Raw genomic sequence first — 20,048 nt, forward strand, 5'->3', positions numbered from 1 at the left:
CACGGCCCGCAGTGTGGCACGGACAGATGGAGACAAAAGCCAGCGGGGATGGTGCGGGGGTTGATAGACACAAGGAATGAATAATGGGAAGGTCATGTGCACCCCCAGTCACCCCCACTCTGGCTGAGCAATGGGGGGCACAGGCTGGCTCCCCCAGAGCTGAGAATAGGGAGGGGCAGAGTGCCACTGTCCCCCACAACCTGATGAGTTCCTGGCACCTGTCCTAGGGACACGACCCAGGGAGGTAGGTGGGAGGTAGAGACCCATGGGGGGGATCTTGCTGGTGGGGGGCCTCGAAGCTGTCCCCGCCACCCACAGACCCACAGGGTGAGGATCAAGGCTGAGTCTGCCCTGCCCCCTAGTGGCAGACTCCTGCCATGGCCCAGCCTCACGAGGCAGTATGTGGGCCCCTCTTGCCCTAACGCTGCCTACACCCCTCCCTGCCGCCCGCCCACCCTTCTCCCCACCTCCCTGCCCCCAAACCCTTCTTCCTCCCCCTACTGCCTACTCCTGACCTCCACCCTTGCCTACTTCCCCTCCCAAACCCCACTGCTCCTCATCCTCCTACTGTCCAGAGCCCCTCTGTCTTCCCCACTCCCACTCTGCCCCCAAACCTACCCACTCCCCAGCCCCTCCCTCCCTAGAGCCCTGCCCCCTCCCAACCCCCGCACTGCCCCTCCCCTCCTCTCCTCCAGCCTCTCTGCCATTTCTGCTCCCCCCTCAGCCCCTCCTTCTCTGCCCCCAAACCTATCCACTCCCCAGCTCCTCCCTGCCCTCCCACTCAGCTCCTAAGCCCTTCCTCCCAACCCAAAACCCACCCAGTTCCCCTCCCCCCCAGCTCCCAGCCCCACTCCCTCTCTGCCCCACACCCTGCCCACTTCCCTCCCTATCCCCCTCAGCTCCCAGCCCCACTCCCTCTCTGCCCCACACACTGCCCACTTCCCTCCCTATCCCCCTCAGCTCCCAGCCCCACTCCCTCTCCGCCCCACACCCTGCCCACTTCCCTCCCTATCCCCCTCAGCTCCCAGCCCCCCTCCCTCTGCCCCACACCCTGCCCACTTCCCTCCCTATCCCCCTCAGCTCCCAGCCCCACTCCCTCTCTGCCCCACACCCTGCCCACTTCCCTCCCTATCCCCCTCAGCTCCCAGCCCCACTCCCTCTGCCCCACACCCTGCCCACTTCCCTCCCTATCCCCCTCAGCTCCCAGCCCCACTCCCTGCCCACTTCCCTCCCTATCCCCCTCAGCTCCCAGCCCCACTCCCTCTACGCCCCACACCCTGCCCACTTCCCTCACTATCCCCCCCAGCTCCCAGCCCCACTCCCTCTCCGCCCCACACCCTGCCCACTTCCCCTGCCCCTCAGCTCCCAACCCCACTCCCTCTCCGCCCCACACCCTGCCCACTTCCCTCCCTATCCCCCTGAGCTCCCAGCCCCACTCCCTCTCCGCCCCACACCCTGCCCACTTCCCTCCCTATCCCCCTCAGCTCCCAGCCCCACTCCCTCTCCGCCCCACACCCTGCCCACTTCCCTCCCTATCCCCCTCAGCTCCCAGCCCCACTCCCTCTCCGCCCCACACCCTGCCCACTTCCCTCCCTATCCCCCTCAGCTCCCAGCCCCCCTCCCTCTGCCCCACACCCTGCCCACTTCCCTCCCTATCCCCCCCAGCTCCCAGCCCCACTCCCTCTGCCCCACACCCTGACCACTTCCCTCCCTATCCCCCCCAGCTCCCAGCCCCACTCCCTCTGCCCCACACCCTGCCCACTTCCCTCCCTATCCCCCTCAGCTCCCAGCCCCCCTCCCTCTGCCCCACACCCTGCCCACTTCCCTCCCTATCCCCCTCAGCTCCCAGCCCCACTCCCTCTGCCCCACACCCTGCCCACTTCCCTCCCTATCCCCCTCAGCTCCCAGCCCCACTCCCTCTGCCCCACACCCTGCCCACTTCCCTCCCTATCCCCCTCAGCTCCCAGCCCCACTCCCTCTGCCCCACACCCTGCCCACTTCCCTCCCTATCCCCCTCAGCTCCCAGCCCCACTCCCTCTGCCCCACACCCTGCCCACTTCCCCTGCCCCTCAGCGCCCAACCCCTCCCCGGCCGCCCGCCCGCCCTCTTCCCCTCCCCAGCCCCGCCCCCGGCCCGGCGCGTTCCCGCCCTTTCCAACGGCCGCTGCCTGCCGCGTGCCGCGAGGTGACCGTTGGGCGGCTCGAGGCGGCCGCGCGGGGGGCGGGGGTGGGGCGGGCGGACCCACGTGACCCCAACAAAGCCCCGTCCCCCTCTCACAGACGGCTGGCTACGTCACGCCTGCTGATGAGCTCCCCTAATTAGCACGGGGGGGGGTCCGTGGGTTGCTCCCCCCAGCTCATTAATTAACCCCGCCCCACTCGTGACTGCTGGCCCTGTCAGCGCCCTGCAGCTCATTAACACCCCCTGGCTAATTAACGCCTCGGGAGGCTCAGCAGCCCCCTCCCACTGCTAATTAACAGCCCAGAGGCCACAACCCACTGGCCAAGAAGAGTTCATTAAGAAAGACCCCTAACGAACTCCTGCTGCTGCAGGGTAATTCGGCCATCCCTGACTGCCCCCCCCCGTTAACACCGGTCGTTACCCCCCAGCTCGTTACACCGGCCGGCCCTCGTTCATCAGTCAGATCCTGGTACTAACGGGGCAGTGGCCCCTGACCCGACCCGGCCCATCAGCGTGACGAGCAACTCACCGACCCCCCCCCCCCCTTTAACGCCAGTCATTACCCCCCAGCTCGTTACACCGGCCGGCCCTCGTTCATCAGTCAGATCCTGGTACTAACGGGGCAGTGGCCCCTGACCCGACCCGGCCCATCAGCGTGACGAGCAACTCACCGACCCCACCCCCCCCTTTAACACCAGTCATTACCCCCCAGCTCGTTACACCGGCCGGCCCTCGTTCATCAGTCAGACCCCGGTACTAACAGAGCCGCGGCCCCAGAGCGACCTGACCCGGCCCGTCAGCGTGACGAGCGATTCGCCAACCTCCCCCAAGCCGGGCGGAAGTCCCCAGGGCTGTCCCCCCAGCGTGGGGCACCCAGTGGGCACGGACGGACCCAACGCCCCCGTCATTCAGTGCGTGACCCAGGAGTCGGTTGAGTCAGGTGCCCAAGGGGAGCGGCCGCGCGGGGCCCCGGGGGGAGAGTCCCGGCTCGGCTGGGGCCTGGCCGACTCCTGCTCTGATGGCCGATACTGGTAGTTCGCCATTTTGGGTCAGTATTCATCAATTCCATCTCCACAGGTGCATGGGGTGACCACGTTCCCCCCAGGCTAAGTACAAGACCCCTTGGGGGCGGGGGGCGTCCCGGCTACAACGGCACAGCTGGTCACCCTGCAGCATGCAACGGCTGCCCCCTTCCTCCCACCCAGACCCCCAGGGCGGGGGGGGGCTCTGGCCCTGTGGGACATCCAGGGGAGCCTTGGCCCCACACAGTAGAAGGCTCCGGCCCTGGCCCTGTGACGCGGCAGGGCTCAGAGTGGAGGGAGCTCCGGCAATGGCTCCAGCCCCCACTTTCCCGCCCCCCAGCTCTGTCCCCAGCCCACCCAGGCAGCTGCGCAAGGCTGGGGCCGGCAGTGCGTGCAGCAGGCGGGAAGGTACATTTTAAAACGGTGGTGGCTGGAAAAAAAGCCCTGCAACTCTCCAGCCAGTACAGGGCAAGGTCACCGGGGAGGGCCAAATACAGGATAATTGGTCCCATTGCAAAGCTAAGTCGGGATGCCTTAAATACAGGACCTTCCCACCTAATCCTGCTGGTGCTCAGTGCCGGCTACAGGCGCAAAGCTGTTTTTTTTTTCTGCTTTGGCATTTTCAGCGTTGCGGGAGGCAATGGCAGGACCGCCCGTGCCAGGCGGTGATTATTTCACGATGGTGGGCCGTCACTCTGCAAAAGCTAACACTGCGTAACCGATCAAACTCAGAGCGTCCACATGGGGTGACAAGCCAGACGACCTCCCTGCCCCGAAGCCAAGCGCCAGTTGTTTCCGAGGGGACGGCTGCACACTTCCGTTATTATGGCTTGAAACGCTCTGCGTGCGTGCCGCCCAACCCACGCTGACCGATACCTTACGATCCTTCCAAGCTCTAAATAATTCACAAAAGGATGACTGGCCAAAATGGCCAGTAATAGCCGTACCCCGCCTGGACCAGAATAGAGATTCTTCAATTATACTGCCAGAAAACTTGCTGAGGCTGCAGGCCGGAAACAGCTCGGAATAGTTCACGTCGGTTATTGATACCAATCAAGGCTCGATTAGCGAATCGTGCCAACGGTATTTTATAATGAAGCGGTTATCCGTAATTTAACAATATGTGTGTAACAGCCGGAAAATATTTCCTGGAACAGATCCCCGGCAGTAACGGGTTGTGACTAAAAATCAGTGTCCGAAAGGGAACGAATAGTACGTATTTGGTTAGTTAGTAAGGCTTTTACCCAGCTGGCCGCCTGCTCATTGCCTCCTGCCACGTGCCTCCAGCCTCTCCCCGCACTCCGCCTTCAGTTCCTCCACGCGCCCACCCCGTCCTCCTCACCCAGACCTGCCTCCATAGCTAATGCCTCCTTGTCCATGTCCCCCACAGCATGGATTGGTTTCACTGCAACAAGTGCTTCTGTCAAGACGGCGCCGATTTCTGCATCACCAGCTGCGGACACCTCTTCTGCCGGAAGTGCTTTCCCGGGGGTGAGACCTCTGACACAGCCTGCTGAGGGGCAGGAATGGGGGTACGGCCAGCGTTCCCTTTGACGTTTCTGCCATTCAGTTGGGAGGCATTTCAGTTACTCCCAAGCAACCGCACAAGGGGAAAACTGCGGAAACCTATCCCAGAAGCCTCTGGAGCGACGCACATCGTCAGCCACCATTGGTGCCCCGTGAAAAAAAATCTGCTTTTTTTTTTAAAAAGTTTGAAGTTTCTTGGGAAAAAAAAATCCGTTTGAAATAATTTTTCTCAGAAACAGTAATTTTTGGTTCAATAACTTTCCACTATTACGTTTTTCTCAAACATTTTCCACTCGACGATTATTCGTGTCAAAAATCATATATTGGTGAAAGTGAACAAACTGCCTTTTGAGAACAACAAGACGTCTTGTGGCACCTTATAGGCTAACAGATATTTTGGAGCATAAGCTTTCGTGGGCAAGGACCCACTTCATCAGATGCATCTGATGAAGCGGGTCTTTGCCCACGAAAGCAGATGCTCCAAAATATCTGTTAAGTCTATAAGGTGCCACAAGACGTCTTGTTCTCGAAGCTACAGACTAACACAGCTGCCTCTCTGAAACTGCCTGTCGGCATTCAGAGATGTTAGGGAAGGTCCCCTTTCCTGGGCAGGTTTCTAAACTTTGCCTTCCTTCAGTAGAAAAAAGGAGGTTTAAAAGAGAAAGTTAAAGAAAGCGAGGTCGGGGGAATCAATATTTGCCCCTCCGTTAACTTTTTTGACTGGCGAAAATGGGAAAAAGCGATAGAAAATAGTTGGAGAGGTTGTAGCTGCCTCGCACACAGCAAAAAGGTATGGGGGGATGATAGGGGAAGATAAAAAATAAGACAAATTCTGCCCCACCTTCCATAGCCCGCCCCGCCCAGGAAAATGCAGAAATAGCTTGAAGAGTGTCAGAAATGGAGAGCCCATAACACTCACAGAGATAAAACTTTTTCAAGGGGGAAAATGTACAAAAACCAAAGAACCACAGTGTTTTTTTCTTCGCATTTTCTTGCAACTTCCGTACTCCGTTTCCCTTGGCAACAAGGGAGTGTAAGAGCGTTCCTTGCCTCCCCACGCACTGTACCCCTTTAATTCTCCTGCAGGAAGCCTGTACCCCTCCTGCCGCCGCAATAATCGCCTGTTTCAACCCTTGCAGATAAATGTCCCGTTTGTGGAGCCACCTGCCAATCTCGCCGCCTCGCCGGTGACGTGAGTTTCTCCCTGCTTTCCTCCCGCCTTCCTTCTCTCGCCTGCTCGGGGAGGGGGAGGCTGGTTTTACTAGAGCGTGGTCTTAACCCGATTTTCTGCATCGGCTCTGATTTCAATTTGGTGGGAGGGTTTTCGCCTGGAACGATTTCACTTAGATCGTTCCAGGCCCCTGAAACGATCTGTTCGTGTTGGTTCAACATCAGCAGGTGGATTGTGGTGCATGGGCCTCTCACCCCTTTAAATGCCCTCCCGAAAATGTCCCCTCCAAACCAAAACCAGAGCTGGGCCAATCTGTCCCAGCCTCCCCGCCTTCAGCCAAGCCTCGCGTGGCCTTCTTTCAAATCCCAGCTTCTGAGCCATCCAACCGGCGGCGCATCAGCCCCGAGAGCAGTGATTCCCAAACTTTTCAGCATTGCTTTCCCCTTTTGATATCCGAGAAGCCCTCTCACCTCCCCTCTTCTTCTTTACTGTCATCCAATCCCCCCTTTTAAAAGAACTCAATTTGTAATTTAAAATAAACGTGAAATCTTGATAGAAAAACATTATTTGGAATGAAAGATAAGCACAAATTGTTTGTCTTGGCCCCCAAATTGAGTAACAGCCGAATTTAATGTGAGAAGCAGTAGAAACAAATGAACGGAGTGCGAAATACGATGCTGCATTTCCTTCAGGAGTTGGAAAATCCACTATGGACCCGCCAGGCTAATGGCACAGGCCCTACCATTAGCCTCCTGGGGCCCCCTGCCCGAGCCCTCCTCTCCCTTTCCCTCCTCTAAACCTAGGCACCCCCAGCCCCCCCAACTAACCCCATCCTCCTCCTCCAACCCACACTCACTCACCTTTGCAGGAGGCAGCTTGCTCCACATGGGCCTTCACCAACAGCCTGCTTTTTGTAGCGGCTGCGCCGGGTCACCCATGTGAAATGGCCGGGGCTGAGAGTCGGAAGCAAGGGCCAGCTCTTTCTTGGGGTGGGAGGTCCTGGAGCCCCGCCGGAATTTCTTCACACCCCCCAGTTTGGGAAACCGTGCTCTAGAGTGTCCTTGCTGGCAGTCAAAGCATGAGCTTGCACGAGAGCAGAACTGGGCTCCCTTGCCTGGCCTTTCAGGCGGGATCACATCTTCCAGGCTTCTCTAGCAGGCTCCACAGCGAGAATGGTGGGGTGGGGCCCGGTGTTCATGAAAGCTGAAGTTCTCCGCTCCTCATGGTGCGCCGGGCCTTGGCAACAGGCAAGCCGTAATGGTCGACAGCGCGGTTTGGGATGAGCTCGCTGGAGCCGTCGAGGCTCAGGTTGTATGGAACCTGGGGGCGCCGTGGTCCAAGCTGGGTGGGAGCCACTCGGTCCTTGGGCTTTTTATTTCTCGCTCCCAGATGAAACCCCAGGAAAAGATCTTTTTCAAGAGCCCGGTGGACACGACCCTCAACTATCTGGCTCACGTCGCCCAGGTAAGGGGCAGCTCCGAGCGGGGAAGGGAAGCTCTAGGAGGCTCGGATGATGAACTAAAGGACGGAGGGCTCATCTTTACCAGGCAGCCCAGTGTTAGAGTCCAAGCAAGCTGGCCTTCTTCTCGGAGGAGCGCACCAGCTGGGCTGGAGGCGGTAACGGTGTCGATGTGCCGGCGTTCCTGTGGTGTTGGACACGGCGCCGCCTGGCACCGGATTACAAACCGGGCAGGGAGCCAGTGTCAACAGCGCACAGGCTAAGAACCAGCTGAGGGCCCACTCTGGGCAAACAGCCCCTGGGGGATCACCATCACTGCCCACGAGAGGTAGGGAGGGTCAGTCAAGGACAAGCACGCCAAGCAGCCTCCAGGGAGGGGTTACGGGCTTGGCAGCTGGGGATTGGATTAGCGGTTGATGTGGCAAACCGAAGGACCGTCTGCACGGAGCGGGGCTGGGCAGTCCCCTCTGCTCCCCAGAGCCGGGCAGCCAGGGCTGTCCAAGAACCAGGCTCCAGGTTAATAACGAGCTGGGGCTGGTTATTGACCAGTGCAAAGGGCTCTGCTGGAATGCACCCTCCAACCGCCAGCTAATTAATGGCATTAACGAAGCCAGGTAAGGGGGCGAGAAGGGGACCGCCGGGTTAATCATCACAGGGAATTTCAGTGCAGTCAGCTAGAGTGGCTGGTTGTGCCCGAGGCTGCTGTCAGCCACTGCTTATCCTGTGGGTCGAGCGGTCCCTGCCCTGGGCTGAGGGGAGCCGGCGCCCCTAAAGGAGACAGGCCCTGCTCCATTCTCTGCCCCACAGCCAGCCAGTCCTGCCCTGGGCTGGGGGAGCTGGTGTGACAGGGTTCAGGGGTCCCCAAGCGCTGCCCCCGCCCGCAGGCAGGAGTGACTCTCACCCAGCAGGTAGAACAGGAGGTTTATGAGGCGACAGAGCCCAGCTCAGCACAGAGGGGTCAGTGCAGCCGGCAGAGACAGTCATTCCAACCCGTCCTGGGGAGAGGAGCCCGAGGGGGGCCCCTCTGGGGTGTAGCTCCCCCCTCGCCAGGCTGGCTCCTTCCAGCTCCCTCTCCCCCAGCTTCCAACTGCCACCTCTGATTCCAACCCCACTCAGCTCCTCCCCGCTCTGCGCTCAGGGCAGAGGTGTTACCTGCCAGCCTAGGGTACAGCCCAGGGGTCATCCTTAGCCCTGGGAGCTGCTCTGCCCGTCACACACACATCCAGCCTGAGTCTCACACGCTCCCCCCCTCCACTCCATCACAGCTGGCACCCCCTGGAGGGGACCAGCCCTGCCCCATAGCCAGTCCTGCTCGGGGCCGGGGGCAGCCGGCGCCCCTGCCCCATTCCCCGTGTCTCTCCCAGGTGTGGGGCTTCCAGCGGGCGCAGACGGGGCGGCTGCTCTCTTTCTACAAGGACAGGGCATCCCAGGCCGAGACGGCCCTGCGGGAGACCCGCCAGAAACTCACCACCCGTGACAGGTGAGAGCCCCGCCCGGCCCGGCCCGGGCCTGCCCCTGCTTGGCCCAGCAGCCTGACCTTGGGGGCTGTCCTGCAGGGGCAAGGGCAGGTTGGGGCAGCGCCCGGCCCCCCTGATCCCCTCCCTTCTCCTCCCAGGGAGCTGGAGGTGCTGCGGCGGGAGAACGACGAGCTGAAGAAATACCTGAGCGTCCTCAAGGTGAGCGCTGTCCATCCGTCCGTCTGTCCAGCCACCTGGGTCGTGTCCTGCCTGCCGTGCGTCCGTCCATCCGCCTCGAGTCCTGCCGGCCACCTGTCTGTGTGGGTCCCCCCCGCCCGCTGCCCGTGTGGTCAGCCCCCATCCGTCCGTCCGTCTCTTGTCCTGCCTGCCACCTGCCTAGGCAGCTGCTCCCACCTGCCGTCTGTCTGTCTGTGTCCCAGCCTGGCCACCAGCCACCTGGATGCGCTGACCCCCTCTGCCCTTCTCCCCACAGGCCTCGCCCAGCCGGTGCCAGGGCAGCAGGTCAGCGAGCCCCTTGTGGGCCCAGGGGCTGGAGTGGGGTGCCAGGGATGGAGCCTTGGGCACTGGGTGGGCAGAGCTGGGGGTGGGGGTGCCAAGAGGGAGGGCTTGGGGAGTTAGGGGGCTGAGGAATTAGAGGTCCTGGGGTGGGGAGTTGGGGGGCAGAAGGGCACACGGTGCTGGGCGGGGAGGAGAAGGTACTGGGGCATGGGGCCGGACCCCCCCAACCCCTCAGTGGCGTCCCTTTCCCTCGGGCAGGAGCAGCACGCCACGGCCGGTGGGCATCACGCCGCCCTCGCAGAGTGGTGAGTGCACCCAGAACACAGGGCATGGGGCCGGGAGAGTGGGGTTGCCCCTGGGGGGCGGGGCAGCACGGATGAGGATAGCTAGAGGGAGACAGTGTGCGGGGGCAGGAGTCCCCACAGGGGGTGGGGGAGCCGGCATGGGGGTGAGCACAGGGGGCGGGGGTATAAGTGGGGGTGAGCACAAGGGGTGGGTGGGTAAGTGCGGGTGAGGATGGGGGTGGGGGAGCCACGTGGGGGTGCCAGTGGGGGGCTGGACTCCCCGTCCACGCCCAGCGCAGGCGCTAACGCCCATCTCTTCCACAGGCGCTTCACGGCCCCGCTCCCAGCTCTGCAGCCAGGTGGTGAGGTCAGTGAATTGGGGTGTCCCAGTGCCCCCCACTGGTGGGAATGGGCCCTGCCCTGTGTGAGGGGGTGGGGGTGTCCCAGTGCCCCCTGCTGGCAGGAATGGGCCCTGTTGTATATGTGTGGGGGGTGTCCCAGTGCCCCCTGCTGGCATGAACAGGCCCTGCACTGTGTGTGGCGGTGGGGGGAGTCCCAGCGCCTCCTGCTGGCGGGAACAGGCCCTGTTGTACGTGTGTGGGGTGGGGGGGGTGGCAGGAACGGGCCCTGTTGTATATGTGGGGGGGTGTCCCGGCACCCCCGCTGGCAGGAACGGGCCCTGCACTGTGTGTGGGGGTGGGGGGTGTCCCAGTGCCCCCTGCTGACGGGAACGGGCCCTGCACTGTGTGTGGGGGTGGGGGGTGTCCCAGTGTCCCCTGCTGGCAGGAATGGGCCCTGCCCTGTGTGGGGGGTGTCCCGGTACCCCCTGCTGGTGGGAACGGGCCCTGCCCTGTTGGGGGGCGTGTCCTGGCTCCCCCGCTGGCAGTGACACGTTGCTGTACGTGACTAAGCCGGGGATGCCCCCTGTGACCCCTGTAACAAGCCCTCTCCCCCGACAGCCGCTCCTCCTCCCTGGAGTCCATCCCCCAGCGTCTCTCCGGCGCCCCCAGCTGGGCGGTGAGTCCCCTCGCGGCCCTCGGAGGGGGTGGACCCACAGGGATCGTGGGGGGCTCTGTGGGAACCCCGCTCTGACCTGCCCCTCGTCTCCTCTCCCCAGCAGGCTGCAGGAGCTGCCCGGACCCCCGCTGGCTCCAGCATCGGTGAGCGGGATGGGGGCCGGTCGTCCCCCTCAGGCTCCGAGCCACGGCCCAGGGTCGCCCCCAGGGGTCTGCCTGCCCCCCAGGGCGCTGGGTCACCCGCACCTTTCCCACACCCCCGCCCCCACAAACCGTCTCCCTTCTGCTCCACAGCGACCCCCTCTCCAGCCTCCACCCGGAGTCTGCCCTACCGGTGAGTTGCGGAGCGGGGACGCCCCCATTAAGGGTGCCTGTTGGGGCTGGGGTCCTACCAGCACGTCGCTCTGTTGCTTCCCCCTTTTCTCTCCCCAGGGCCTCCTCGTCCGCCGCCCAGACCCCCATGCTGGGCCCCTTCCCCATGCGCCCCCCAGGGGGGGAGGCTGGGCTGAGCCGGGGCGCACCCCCCTCGGCACTGGGCATCTTCACAGGTGAGCCGGGCAGAGGAGATATGGGGTGGGGGCCGAGCAGCCAACTTGGGCCCCCATTCTGCTGCTCACCCTGCCCCTCTGCCCCCCAGATCCAAGAGAGGTGGGCACCCCCCGGAGCAGCCGGAGCGTGGAGAGGCCACGGCCTGTACAGGTGAGGGGGCAACAGGTGCCTGGCTGGTGGGGGGGCTCCCCCTTGGGGTGGCTGTGGCTAATTTCTTCTCCTCCCTCAGCTGAGCTTCACCCCCTCTCGGCCTGGCAGGTGAGTCTGGAGCTGGTGCTCACCCCTCAGCGATGCGGGGGGCAGGGACAGGGAGGGGTGAGACACACAGTGGGTCTGGGGGGGCAGGCATGGCTCTGAGAGAGTCAGCCCCACAGGGGGCATTGGGGAGAGTGGAAGAGGGGCGACACCCATCAGCGGGGGGGCTCTGTCTCCCCACTTTATTCTTTCCCAGCAGGCCCCTTGGAGCGAGCCGGGGCCCCCAGCTGTAGCCCGCGGGGCACCGAAAACGCCTGGGTGCCCCAGCCCGAAGGATTTGGTGTCCTGCCCCTGCCCCCCATGTATACTCAGCACCGCACAGCCCATCTCCCCCAGCCCCCCCTCCGCCAATGCAGCCAGCCCCCCCACAGCCTCACCCTGGCCTGTGTTCACCCCCTTGTTAGTCCCAGCCCCCCCCCAGTGCTCTAGCTTCCCCCCATGCCAATAAACACGTGGCTGTTGCAGGGGTGCTGTTTTTTCAGGAGGTGCAGGGCTGAGGCCCCTTCTGCTTTGTGAGCGGGGGGGGGGAGCCCCTCCTTTTCCACCCCACAGCCGCTCCCAGGGCTGGGGGATGTGACCCCACAGCTCTGGCGGGAGGGGGGAAAACTGACTAGTGGGAGGAGAGAGGAGTCGTCGAAAGCCCACCGGCAACCCCGCGGCAGCCGGCACTGGGCCCCGGCCCGTGGAGGACAGCGAAAGCGAGGTGGGGCCGGAGCACCCGAGGGAGCCGGGCGGGTTTAGTCTGCCACGGAGAAGAGTGAGGGGCAACTGGAGAGCAGCCTCCAGCAGCAGGGACGGAGCCCCGCCCTGCCAGGCGTTGGCGGCTGGATGAGGGGCCAGGCCCTTGCCCGTGCTGAGAGATGGACAGACGGATGGACGGGCGGCAGAAGGAGGGGCCAGGCCCTTGCATGTGCCGACGGATGGACGACAGAACCAGGGGCTCCGGGGGAGGTGTGGGTCGGCTAGTGGGAGACACCCTTTCCCCCAAGGCCGGTAGGCACCAAAATGCATTCCCTGCGGGGTGGTGGGATCCCCAGCCTCAGGGGTTTGTAAGGACCGAGCCCTGGCTGGGCTGGTGTCTTCCAGCCCTGGGATTGGATGACTCACCCAGCCCCCCCAAATCAGACACGGGCCACAGGCATGGGCTTCAGACCTCGCTTTAACTCCCGCCCGTTGGGCGCTATAAATTAACAACTCCCGCAAGGACAAATGGCAGCCAGGGAAGGGGCCCTGGGCCTGCTCTCTGCTACCCTGGCCCCCGGGGCGCAGCCTCGTTTGTAAAACCAAACCCGGGGAGCCTGCCCCAGCTCCTCCCCGCAGGTCTCGCCGGGGGGCGGGCCGTAGCGGGGTCTAACGGGGTGAACTAGGGCACACAGCAGAAACAGAGGCACCTCAAGAGGGGTGGGGGGGGAAGTCTGGAGAACGGAGTGTACCTGAATCCAGACAGCTGGGTGGAAGGTGCCAGGTTCTAGAGCGCATCCCAGGCGTCCGAGGGAGCCAGCGGTCGAGAACCTAGGCTCTAGAGAAGGGGGCAGGGACCGAAATGGAACCCGGGTTCTTGACCCTGGCCCAGGACTGGGCCACTGGGGTTGTCGATCAAAAACACCAGGTCCTGGGACCTTTGGCAGAGCGTGGGAGAAGGACCATCTGCTCTAGAACAGGGACGGGGCCGCCTCGTGGCTGAGGTTCCAGACCACAGAAGGGGTTCTAGCTCCTACCACGGGGAAAGGCTGAGATTCTGGAGGCCCAAGCCCAGCAGGGGTAGGAACCCAGTTCCGGAGTGTTCCAGAGCTGCAGCCCCCAGCTCCAGGTTCTAGAGCAGAGGGAACGGAGCCGAGCCCCAGCACCCGACTCTGCAGACCGCCTTATTCCTGGGCGCCCAGCTCCTCCTCCTCCTCCACCTCCTCCTCCTCCTCCTCCCCTTCGTCCTGCGTCAGCTCCTCGTCCTCCTCCTGCTGGTCCTCGCCCAGGCACACCACCACCTCTGCCGGCTCGGGCGAGCGGGCGCAGAACCAGTCCAGAACCTGCTGGGCGCCCAGGCCCGACTCGTGGCACAGGCCCGGCAGGTCGGCCTCCCGCAGCTGCCGCTGGGTGGCCCAGTACCGCTCCAACGGGGCCGTGTCCGCGCAGGGCTCGGGGGCTGGCGCGGGCGGCACCGAGTTATCCCAGAACCAGCGCAGGTGGCCATGCTTGAGGGCGTAACGGGTGTCCCCGAACCACTGGATGATCTCCGCCCGTGGCAGGCCTGTGATCTGCTCCAGCCACAGGTAATCCTCCCGCCGGGCCCACTGGCACCGCAGGAAGAAGGACTTCAGCACCGCCAGCTGCTCCTTGGTCTTCCGGCGGCACTTGCGTTGCCGTGTGGCCTCCAGCGGGCTGGGCCGGGCCCAGGTCTCGGCCCCGTTGGCGGCGGCGGCGGCGGAGGAGGGTGATGCAGCCGCCCCCGGCCGGCAGGGCTTGCTGAGGTCCCAGGCGGCGTCCGCGTGGCTGGCGCCAGCCAGAGGGGGCGGCGTCGGGTACAGGCTGGGGGCCAGCGGTGGCTCTTTGGCTTGGTGGCGGGGGGCGGCGGCCGCTCTTTCCGGCTCTCCCCAGGCTGCAGCTGAACAGGTGCTCGGGGACTCCCGGCGCCCGGCAGACGGGGGGCTCTCCCGGCCGCTTGGGGCCAGGCCAGTTTGCGTCAGGGGGTCGCCGGGGGCCAGCAGGGCCCCGAAGGCTGGGCGGTCCGGGCGGCAGGCCAGCCGCGCCCTCGTCTCCTCGATCTCTTCAGCACTCCAGCTGATGCCGCAGCGCAGCCGCTGAGCCATGAACCAGGCCTTGACCCTCTCCAGCTGCAGGCCGTGGCGGAGGCACAGAAGCGCCAGGTCAGCCAGGCTGGGGTAGGGGAAGTAGCTGAAGGCCTGGCGCAGCGGCTGGTGCCCGTCCAGCTCGCTGGTCTGAGAGGCCTGGGTCCACACCAGCTGCAGGTCCTCCGAGATGGGCGGCAGGCAGATGAGCGCCGCCGGCGAGCCGGGCCGGCCCGGCGACTCCTTGTTCGGGGGCATGGCTGGCCCCGCCACCGCAAGCTCCTCGGGCTGCCGCTCTGGGGTCAGCTGGCCCACGGGGACGGCTGCAGGAGAGAGAGAGAGAGAGAGAGAGAGAGAGAGTCAGCCAGGCCTGGGCAGGACGAAGAGACACACCCCTGGCACTGCCCAGCCCCCCAGGTGGCATTGGGGGTGACCGCTGTCCCCCCGGGCAGCAACGGAGGGCAAAGGCTCTTACCTGCCAAAAGGGCGTCCGAACCCCCAGTCGTCGGGCCTGCGTCCTTATGGGTAGTCTGGGACCTGTGGGGAGACAGATACGCAGGTGAAAGGGGTGGGAAAGGAACCCAGGAGTCCTGGCTCCCAGCCCCCCCACTCTGAGCCCTAGGCAACACTCCCCACCCAGAGCTGGAAGAGAACCCAGGAGTCCTGGCTTCCAGACCCCACATAGGAAACACACAGCACAGTTCTTGTCTCAAAGAACACAGAGCAATTCAATTACAGAAATACCCAGAAATTAATTTCCAGCATCTTTTTCAGGCCCTGATCCTACTTTTCTTTGTCAATTAGGGACAATTACGTCCGTTGTCACTAATTAACCAGGCTGAACACTCCTTAAACTAAGTCTTCTGGGGCCGAACCAGTGCTTCCGTGTGACTGTACCGCACCTTGGCCTGTCCTGGGCCGTGACGAGGCTGCCAAGCCGCTAGGATGAGACAATTACGACTAACCACGCCATTCGTTTTCACCGGTAATTACTGACGAAGAACAATGGAACCATCATTGCATTGCTTGGTCATTAGTGTCCAGAAACTGCTGCTCCAGGATGAGCCAATGGGCTAATAATTAAAGCACTAGTCATTACAATAATTAGTTATTAACTGGCTAATTACATACTCAGCCAACCATGCCTTTTTAGTGGCTAAAAAAAAAAAATCACAGCATACGTGGCAATTCTATTGCTGGAGGGTCGTGCCTTACGGAAGCTGGGGGGTGGCGTTATCCAGCCCCACGGTGGTGGCAGCCAACGGCCGTGAAGTCTACTGTAAAAACAAAAAAACAAAACCAAAAAAAAAACAACAAACAAACAAACAAAAAAAAAAAATCGGCACAACCGTTCACGCTCTGAAGTTGGCTAACAAGTCCATGGCTCTGATGGAGTCAGTTCCATCTCCCGTTCAGTATGAGCGGCTGACGATTTTTAAGAAATCGATTTCTTAATGCTGGGTTTTAGCCATTCTTCCCTTTCCCACAAAACCAACTTACTGCTGCCACACACGAGTAGCTGAAATTGAGTGCTGCAAGCAAAGGACTGTGGGAACCTGTCCCATAGTTCCCTGAGCCCTGGAGCATTCTGGCCCCACAAGTAGATGTGGTCACAGGACGCCATGTTCCCACATTTCATTCCCTTTCCCCGCTGTGTTAAGTACGTTTAAGTAGACAGGGGTGGTACACTGAGACTTGAATCAATCATTCACAGTTAGGCTCAGGGCAGCTAAAAGACCCCCAGCTACAGCCAGCACCCAAAAACCGTGACTGCCCAGGGAAACCCACCGCCTGCCCCTCTGAACAGCGTGCCTGGCCTTTCTTCTGGGCTTGGATATTGATTCAGGCCTCCTGGGAAAGATGACTCTAAGTAGACACGAGTGCTACACTGAAACTCGAACGAATCATCAGTAACGGCTCAGGGCGACTAAAAGACAGTACACTTTTGACAGCCCCGAAAATCATGACCGCTCAGGGAGACTTCCCCCAGGTGGCTAAAAGACCCCCGGCTACAGCCAGCCCTGAAAATCGCTGACCCTCACTGCGCACAAGTTTCCTGGCACTTGCACAGCACCTCCTTTTATTGGTTTGGGGTCAAGCCACGTGATGTGGCTGGGCGCAGGAATGTTCCCAACTGTAGTACCTATAGGGAGAGGAAAAGGAAGGGGATGTCGGGGTCAGAACAACACGTAAATGACTGAAAAGAAGTTTCTCCTTCTATCAGAGAAGCGTGACCCCCACCCACAGCCTAGCTGACGCGTGGTACGGGGTGGCAGCGGCTGCTGCCAGGAAGCACAGAAAAAAGGCAGCTAGCAGGGGTATACACAACCCCGCAGAAGACTTTTTCAGCATCTCATGACCCTACAGCCACGGTCTTCCAGGTGTCAAACTCTAACGGTCTTCCTGTCGCCTAATTCCTCCCTACCCAAGAGCAGTGGAGATGTACGAGACCAGAGCAGAGAACTGCGGGGCACACGCGGGACCTGTCCGGAGGCTAATGAATTGGATTTAAAGACTTGGCGCGTCCTCACTACCCTTCGCTCGGAATTTTAAGTTCTAACTGAACGCTACGCCTGGCAGGTTACTACAATTTTAGGAATTCAATGTTATGTCGATGTTAATGCTCCATAAATCGAGCTAATGGAAGTTACAGCGAGGACAGGCCCCTGGAAAAGTTGGGCTAACTGACTTAAAATCGATATTATCTGAGTGCAGACGTATCCCTGGTCTCCCAGAAGACGTTGCTCATGGCGGGGCTTTGTTTTCATGAGGCCAGGCAATGTCACGATGCTCTGGATCTTCCAGGAGATGCCCTTGGCTTCCGTACTGCCGGCAGCACCCCGAAGCTGCCATTACCCTTGGGGAGTCATCTCCATGACGTGAACTACTGCCGCCAATCTTCTGCGTGACACCACATGCTTGGCTGAAGCTCCCAGCCCCGGCCGACGGCACATGGTTCACCTCAGTCTGCCGGTGCCTGTCGCACTCCTGTCGACAGCGCTTGGCTTTGTGCTTTGTTTTGGTTGTTGCCGACCCCTTGTTGGTGCTGGGTATCACAGACGGCGAACTGTAAAATCCAAAATCAGACTGTCGCTCTTCTAGACAGGGGCTCTCTCGACACCTGGAGGCTTGAGCATTGGACAACCCCAGTTTTTAGAGGAACGTTGTCCATTCTTTCAGCTTCTCTAATGGAAACTGACTGTTGGCTACAGCAGGAAGCCAAATTGCAACTGGAACGACAGCGCCAAACAAGCAAGGGAAGTGAGGACACCTCCCCACCTTGGGAAACGCACGTTCTGGAACGCTAACTTCAGGGAAATGGCATCAAAGGTGAAACCCTGGGGAGCAAACCAGATAACCGAGTGGCTCCAAACGGCACGGTACAACCGGCTGTCACCTCTACGAATCCTCGTTCGTTAGGGACCAGCCTGCTATCTTCAAGGTTTGCGGTTGAGCAGGAGCTACGTGCCATGGGGAACTAGGACCGTGAACGGCCGAGCGCCATGCCAGGTATGACGGAGTGGCGGTGGAGCACATGATCCGTTGACCTAGGTACCTTTACAGCTCCAAGCAGTGGAGCTGCTGGTGGGTTTCTAAGTCTTGCGCGAGATAACCACGGTCAAAGCCATTTTCGAACACAGCCCTCGGCCGCCCTTGGGCTTATTTTGAAATCAGCACTAGTCCCCCATCTGCGCAGCCCCGATTTTGAAAGTGGGGCTCCCGCATGGAAGGAGGCGCCCGTTGCGAAACGGGCCAGCCATTCTTTCGGAACAGTGGCTGCGTCACAGAGATGCCCATGAAGGGACTGTGAAATAAAGGTCATTATTTCGAAATAACTTTACTGGGTAGACACACCGCCGGGGACCGGCCCAACCCACAGCCAGGAAAGAACAAAGGGGTTCTGGCCCCCAACCTGCAGCAGCCCCTGGCCTCCCAAAGAACAAAGAGGCTCATTAGAAGACACCAATCAATCTAATTACAATAGCGCCGCACCGATGCCTTATTTGGAAGGGAAGGATGGAGGCCGAGACCCTGCTCTCAGGAGATCGCTGGGGCCAATCACGGTTGTCCGTTGAGCCGGGCTGAGAAATTCCTCCTCGGCTATCAATCGACAGGCCTGTCGTTAGGCAAACCACCGACGAGTGATGGGTCCACGGCCCAGCTACACCCGGGAAAGGTGGAGGAGCTGGACTGAGGGACTACAGCCAGGCCTTGGCCTTTTTTGTGTGTGCGCGTCAGCCCCACCCCAGAGAAAGAGCTGGTCGTTATCGGCCAATCAGCCTCCTGAGCAGGGACTAACGAGCTGGGAATGGCCCAGGAATCCCACCAGGCACTAACGATGGACAATCAGGGCACACCAACCCTGCCCCTCCCCACTCCTCCTCAAGGACCCCCAGCTCCCCGCTTCTCCCCTGGAAACCACCAGGCCCTCCTAGAGCTCTTCCAGGGCCCACTTCACCCCTCCCCCAGTGCCCCCCCAACCCTTCTCGTCCCCAGTCCTGGAGCTCCCTACCAGCCCCCACAACCCCCTGCATCCCCCAACTCCCCTCCCCACAGACACCCACCCAGACTCAGCCGCTCCTCCGAGAGGCCCCGAACCCAGGCGTGCCCCCAACCTTACCCAGTGCCCCCTGCCCTCACCACCCACTTCTAACCCTGCGCTGCTGGGCAAGGAGGAAGGGAGCAGGATGCCTGGGTCCCCTGCCGGGCTCGGGGAGCGGAGAGGGCGGGGGGGGGGGAGCAGAGCCCGGACGCCTGGGTCCCCTGCCGGGCTCGGGGAGCGGAGAGGGCGGGGCGGGGGGAGCGGAGCCCGGACGCCTGGGTCCCCTGCCGGGCTCGGGGAGCGGAGTGGGGGCGGGGGCGGATCCCGGACGCCCGAGTCTCCTGCCGGGCTCGGGGAGCGGAGTAGGGGCGGATCCCGGACGCCCGGGTCCCCTGCCGGGCTCGGGGAGCGGAGTGGGGGGGGGGGGGGGAGCGGAGCCCGGACGCCTGGGTCCCCTGCCAGGCTCGGGGAGCGGAGTGGGGGCGGGGGCGGAGCCCGGACGCCTGGGTCCCCTGCCGGGGTCGGGGAGCGGAGTGGGGGCGGGGGCGGAGCCCGGACGCCTGGGTCCCCTGCCGGGCTCGGGGAGCGGAGTGGGGGCGGGGGCGGAGCCCGGACGCCTGGGTCCCCTGCCGGGCTCGGGGAGCGGAGTGGGGGTGGGGTGGCGGCGGATCCCGGACGCCTGGGTCCCCTGCCGGGCTCGGGGAGCGGAGTGGGGGCGGGGGGGGGCGGATCCCGGGCGCCTGGGTCCCCTCAGTCTCTCCTCCCCGCACTCACCCGACCCCGCCGCCGCCGCCGCCGCTAGTTTCCTCCCAAGTTTGGGGACTTTGCTCCACTTGCATCCTGGGAAATGGAGACGGGGGGCGGGGCCTGGCGGGCGCTGGCCCTTTAAGGGCGCCCGGACGCCGGGGTCCTCTGCCAGGAGGAGGGGACAGGGCCGGGGTTCCCCGCCTGGCGCGGGGGGGGGGGGCGGGGCGCTCCGCTCGGACGCCTGGGTCCCCCCCGCCCCCGCCGGGGATTCGCGCGGGGCCGGACTCACCCTCCCCGGGGCGCGGGCCGGGCCGATCCCCCGGCTGGCGCCGCCCCCCCCGGGCTGCCATTGGCTGCCACCAGCCGGACGCCTGGGTTCCCTCCCGGCTGGGGGGCGGGGCGGGGCGGGGCGCCGCAGGCACCTGGTCTCTACCGGGGGGACAAATCAGCTGCTCCCCCAACATGCTCACGAGGGGGCCTGGATAATGGCGGGGGGCGGGGGCGCAGGGTTGCTCTGGGGCTGCCCCGGCTGCAG

General features: G+C 62.7%; 2 protein-coding genes across 17 annotated transcripts; one reads left to right on the forward strand and one right to left on the reverse strand.

Moving 5' to 3' along the window:
* The first annotated feature begins 3,083 nt into the window (after positions 1-3,083).
* On the forward strand, positions 3,084-12,480 carry RNF212B (ring finger protein 212B). 14 transcript variants are annotated; one of them, XM_074982762.1, is made up of 15 exons: positions 3,084-3,092; positions 4,594-4,694; positions 5,870-5,922; positions 7,291-7,365; positions 8,725-8,840; positions 8,976-9,036; positions 9,311-9,339; positions 9,595-9,641; positions 9,945-9,987; positions 10,580-10,637; positions 10,738-10,780; positions 10,931-10,970; positions 11,069-11,184; positions 11,274-11,335; positions 11,637-12,480. In XM_074982762.1, the coding sequence occupies exons 2-15, from the start codon at positions 4,595-4,597 to the stop codon at positions 11,886-11,888; spliced, it is 1,095 nt and encodes a 364-aa protein (XP_074838863.1). In that variant the 5' UTR covers positions 3,084-3,092; position 4,594; the 3' UTR covers positions 11,889-12,480. The 14 variants fall into 14 exon arrangements, with proteins under 14 accessions (XP_074838863.1, XP_074838865.1, XP_074838864.1 ...); XM_074982764.1 differs by having other exon boundaries at positions 10,741-10,780; XM_074982763.1 differs by lacking the exon at positions 9,311-9,339 and adding an exon at positions 11,415-11,443.
* Positions 12,481-12,581: 101 nt separating this feature from the next.
* Positions 12,582-20,013, reverse strand: HOMEZ (homeobox and leucine zipper encoding). 3 transcript variants are annotated; one of them, XM_074982753.1, is made up of 4 exons: positions 19,541-20,013; positions 15,405-15,500; positions 14,699-14,760; positions 12,582-14,546 (listed from the first exon to the last, which is right to left on the reverse strand). In XM_074982753.1, exons 1-4 carry the CDS (start codon positions 19,975-19,977, stop codon positions 13,306-13,308), a joined length of 1,836 nt encoding a protein of 611 aa, XP_074838854.1. In that variant the 5' UTR covers positions 19,978-20,013; the 3' UTR covers positions 12,582-13,305. The 3 variants fall into 3 exon arrangements, with proteins under 3 accessions (XP_074838854.1, XP_074838853.1, XP_074838855.1); XM_074982752.1 differs by lacking the exon at positions 15,405-15,500 and adding an exon at positions 18,217-18,324; XM_074982754.1 differs by lacking the exon at positions 15,405-15,500.
* Positions 20,014-20,048: the final 35 nt, after the last annotated feature.

This window comes from Carettochelys insculpta, chromosome 32 (assembly GCF_033958435.1).
Source record: "Carettochelys insculpta isolate YL-2023 chromosome 32, ASM3395843v1, whole genome shotgun sequence".
Lineage (NCBI taxonomy): Eukaryota > Metazoa > Chordata > Testudines > Carettochelyidae > Carettochelys > Carettochelys insculpta.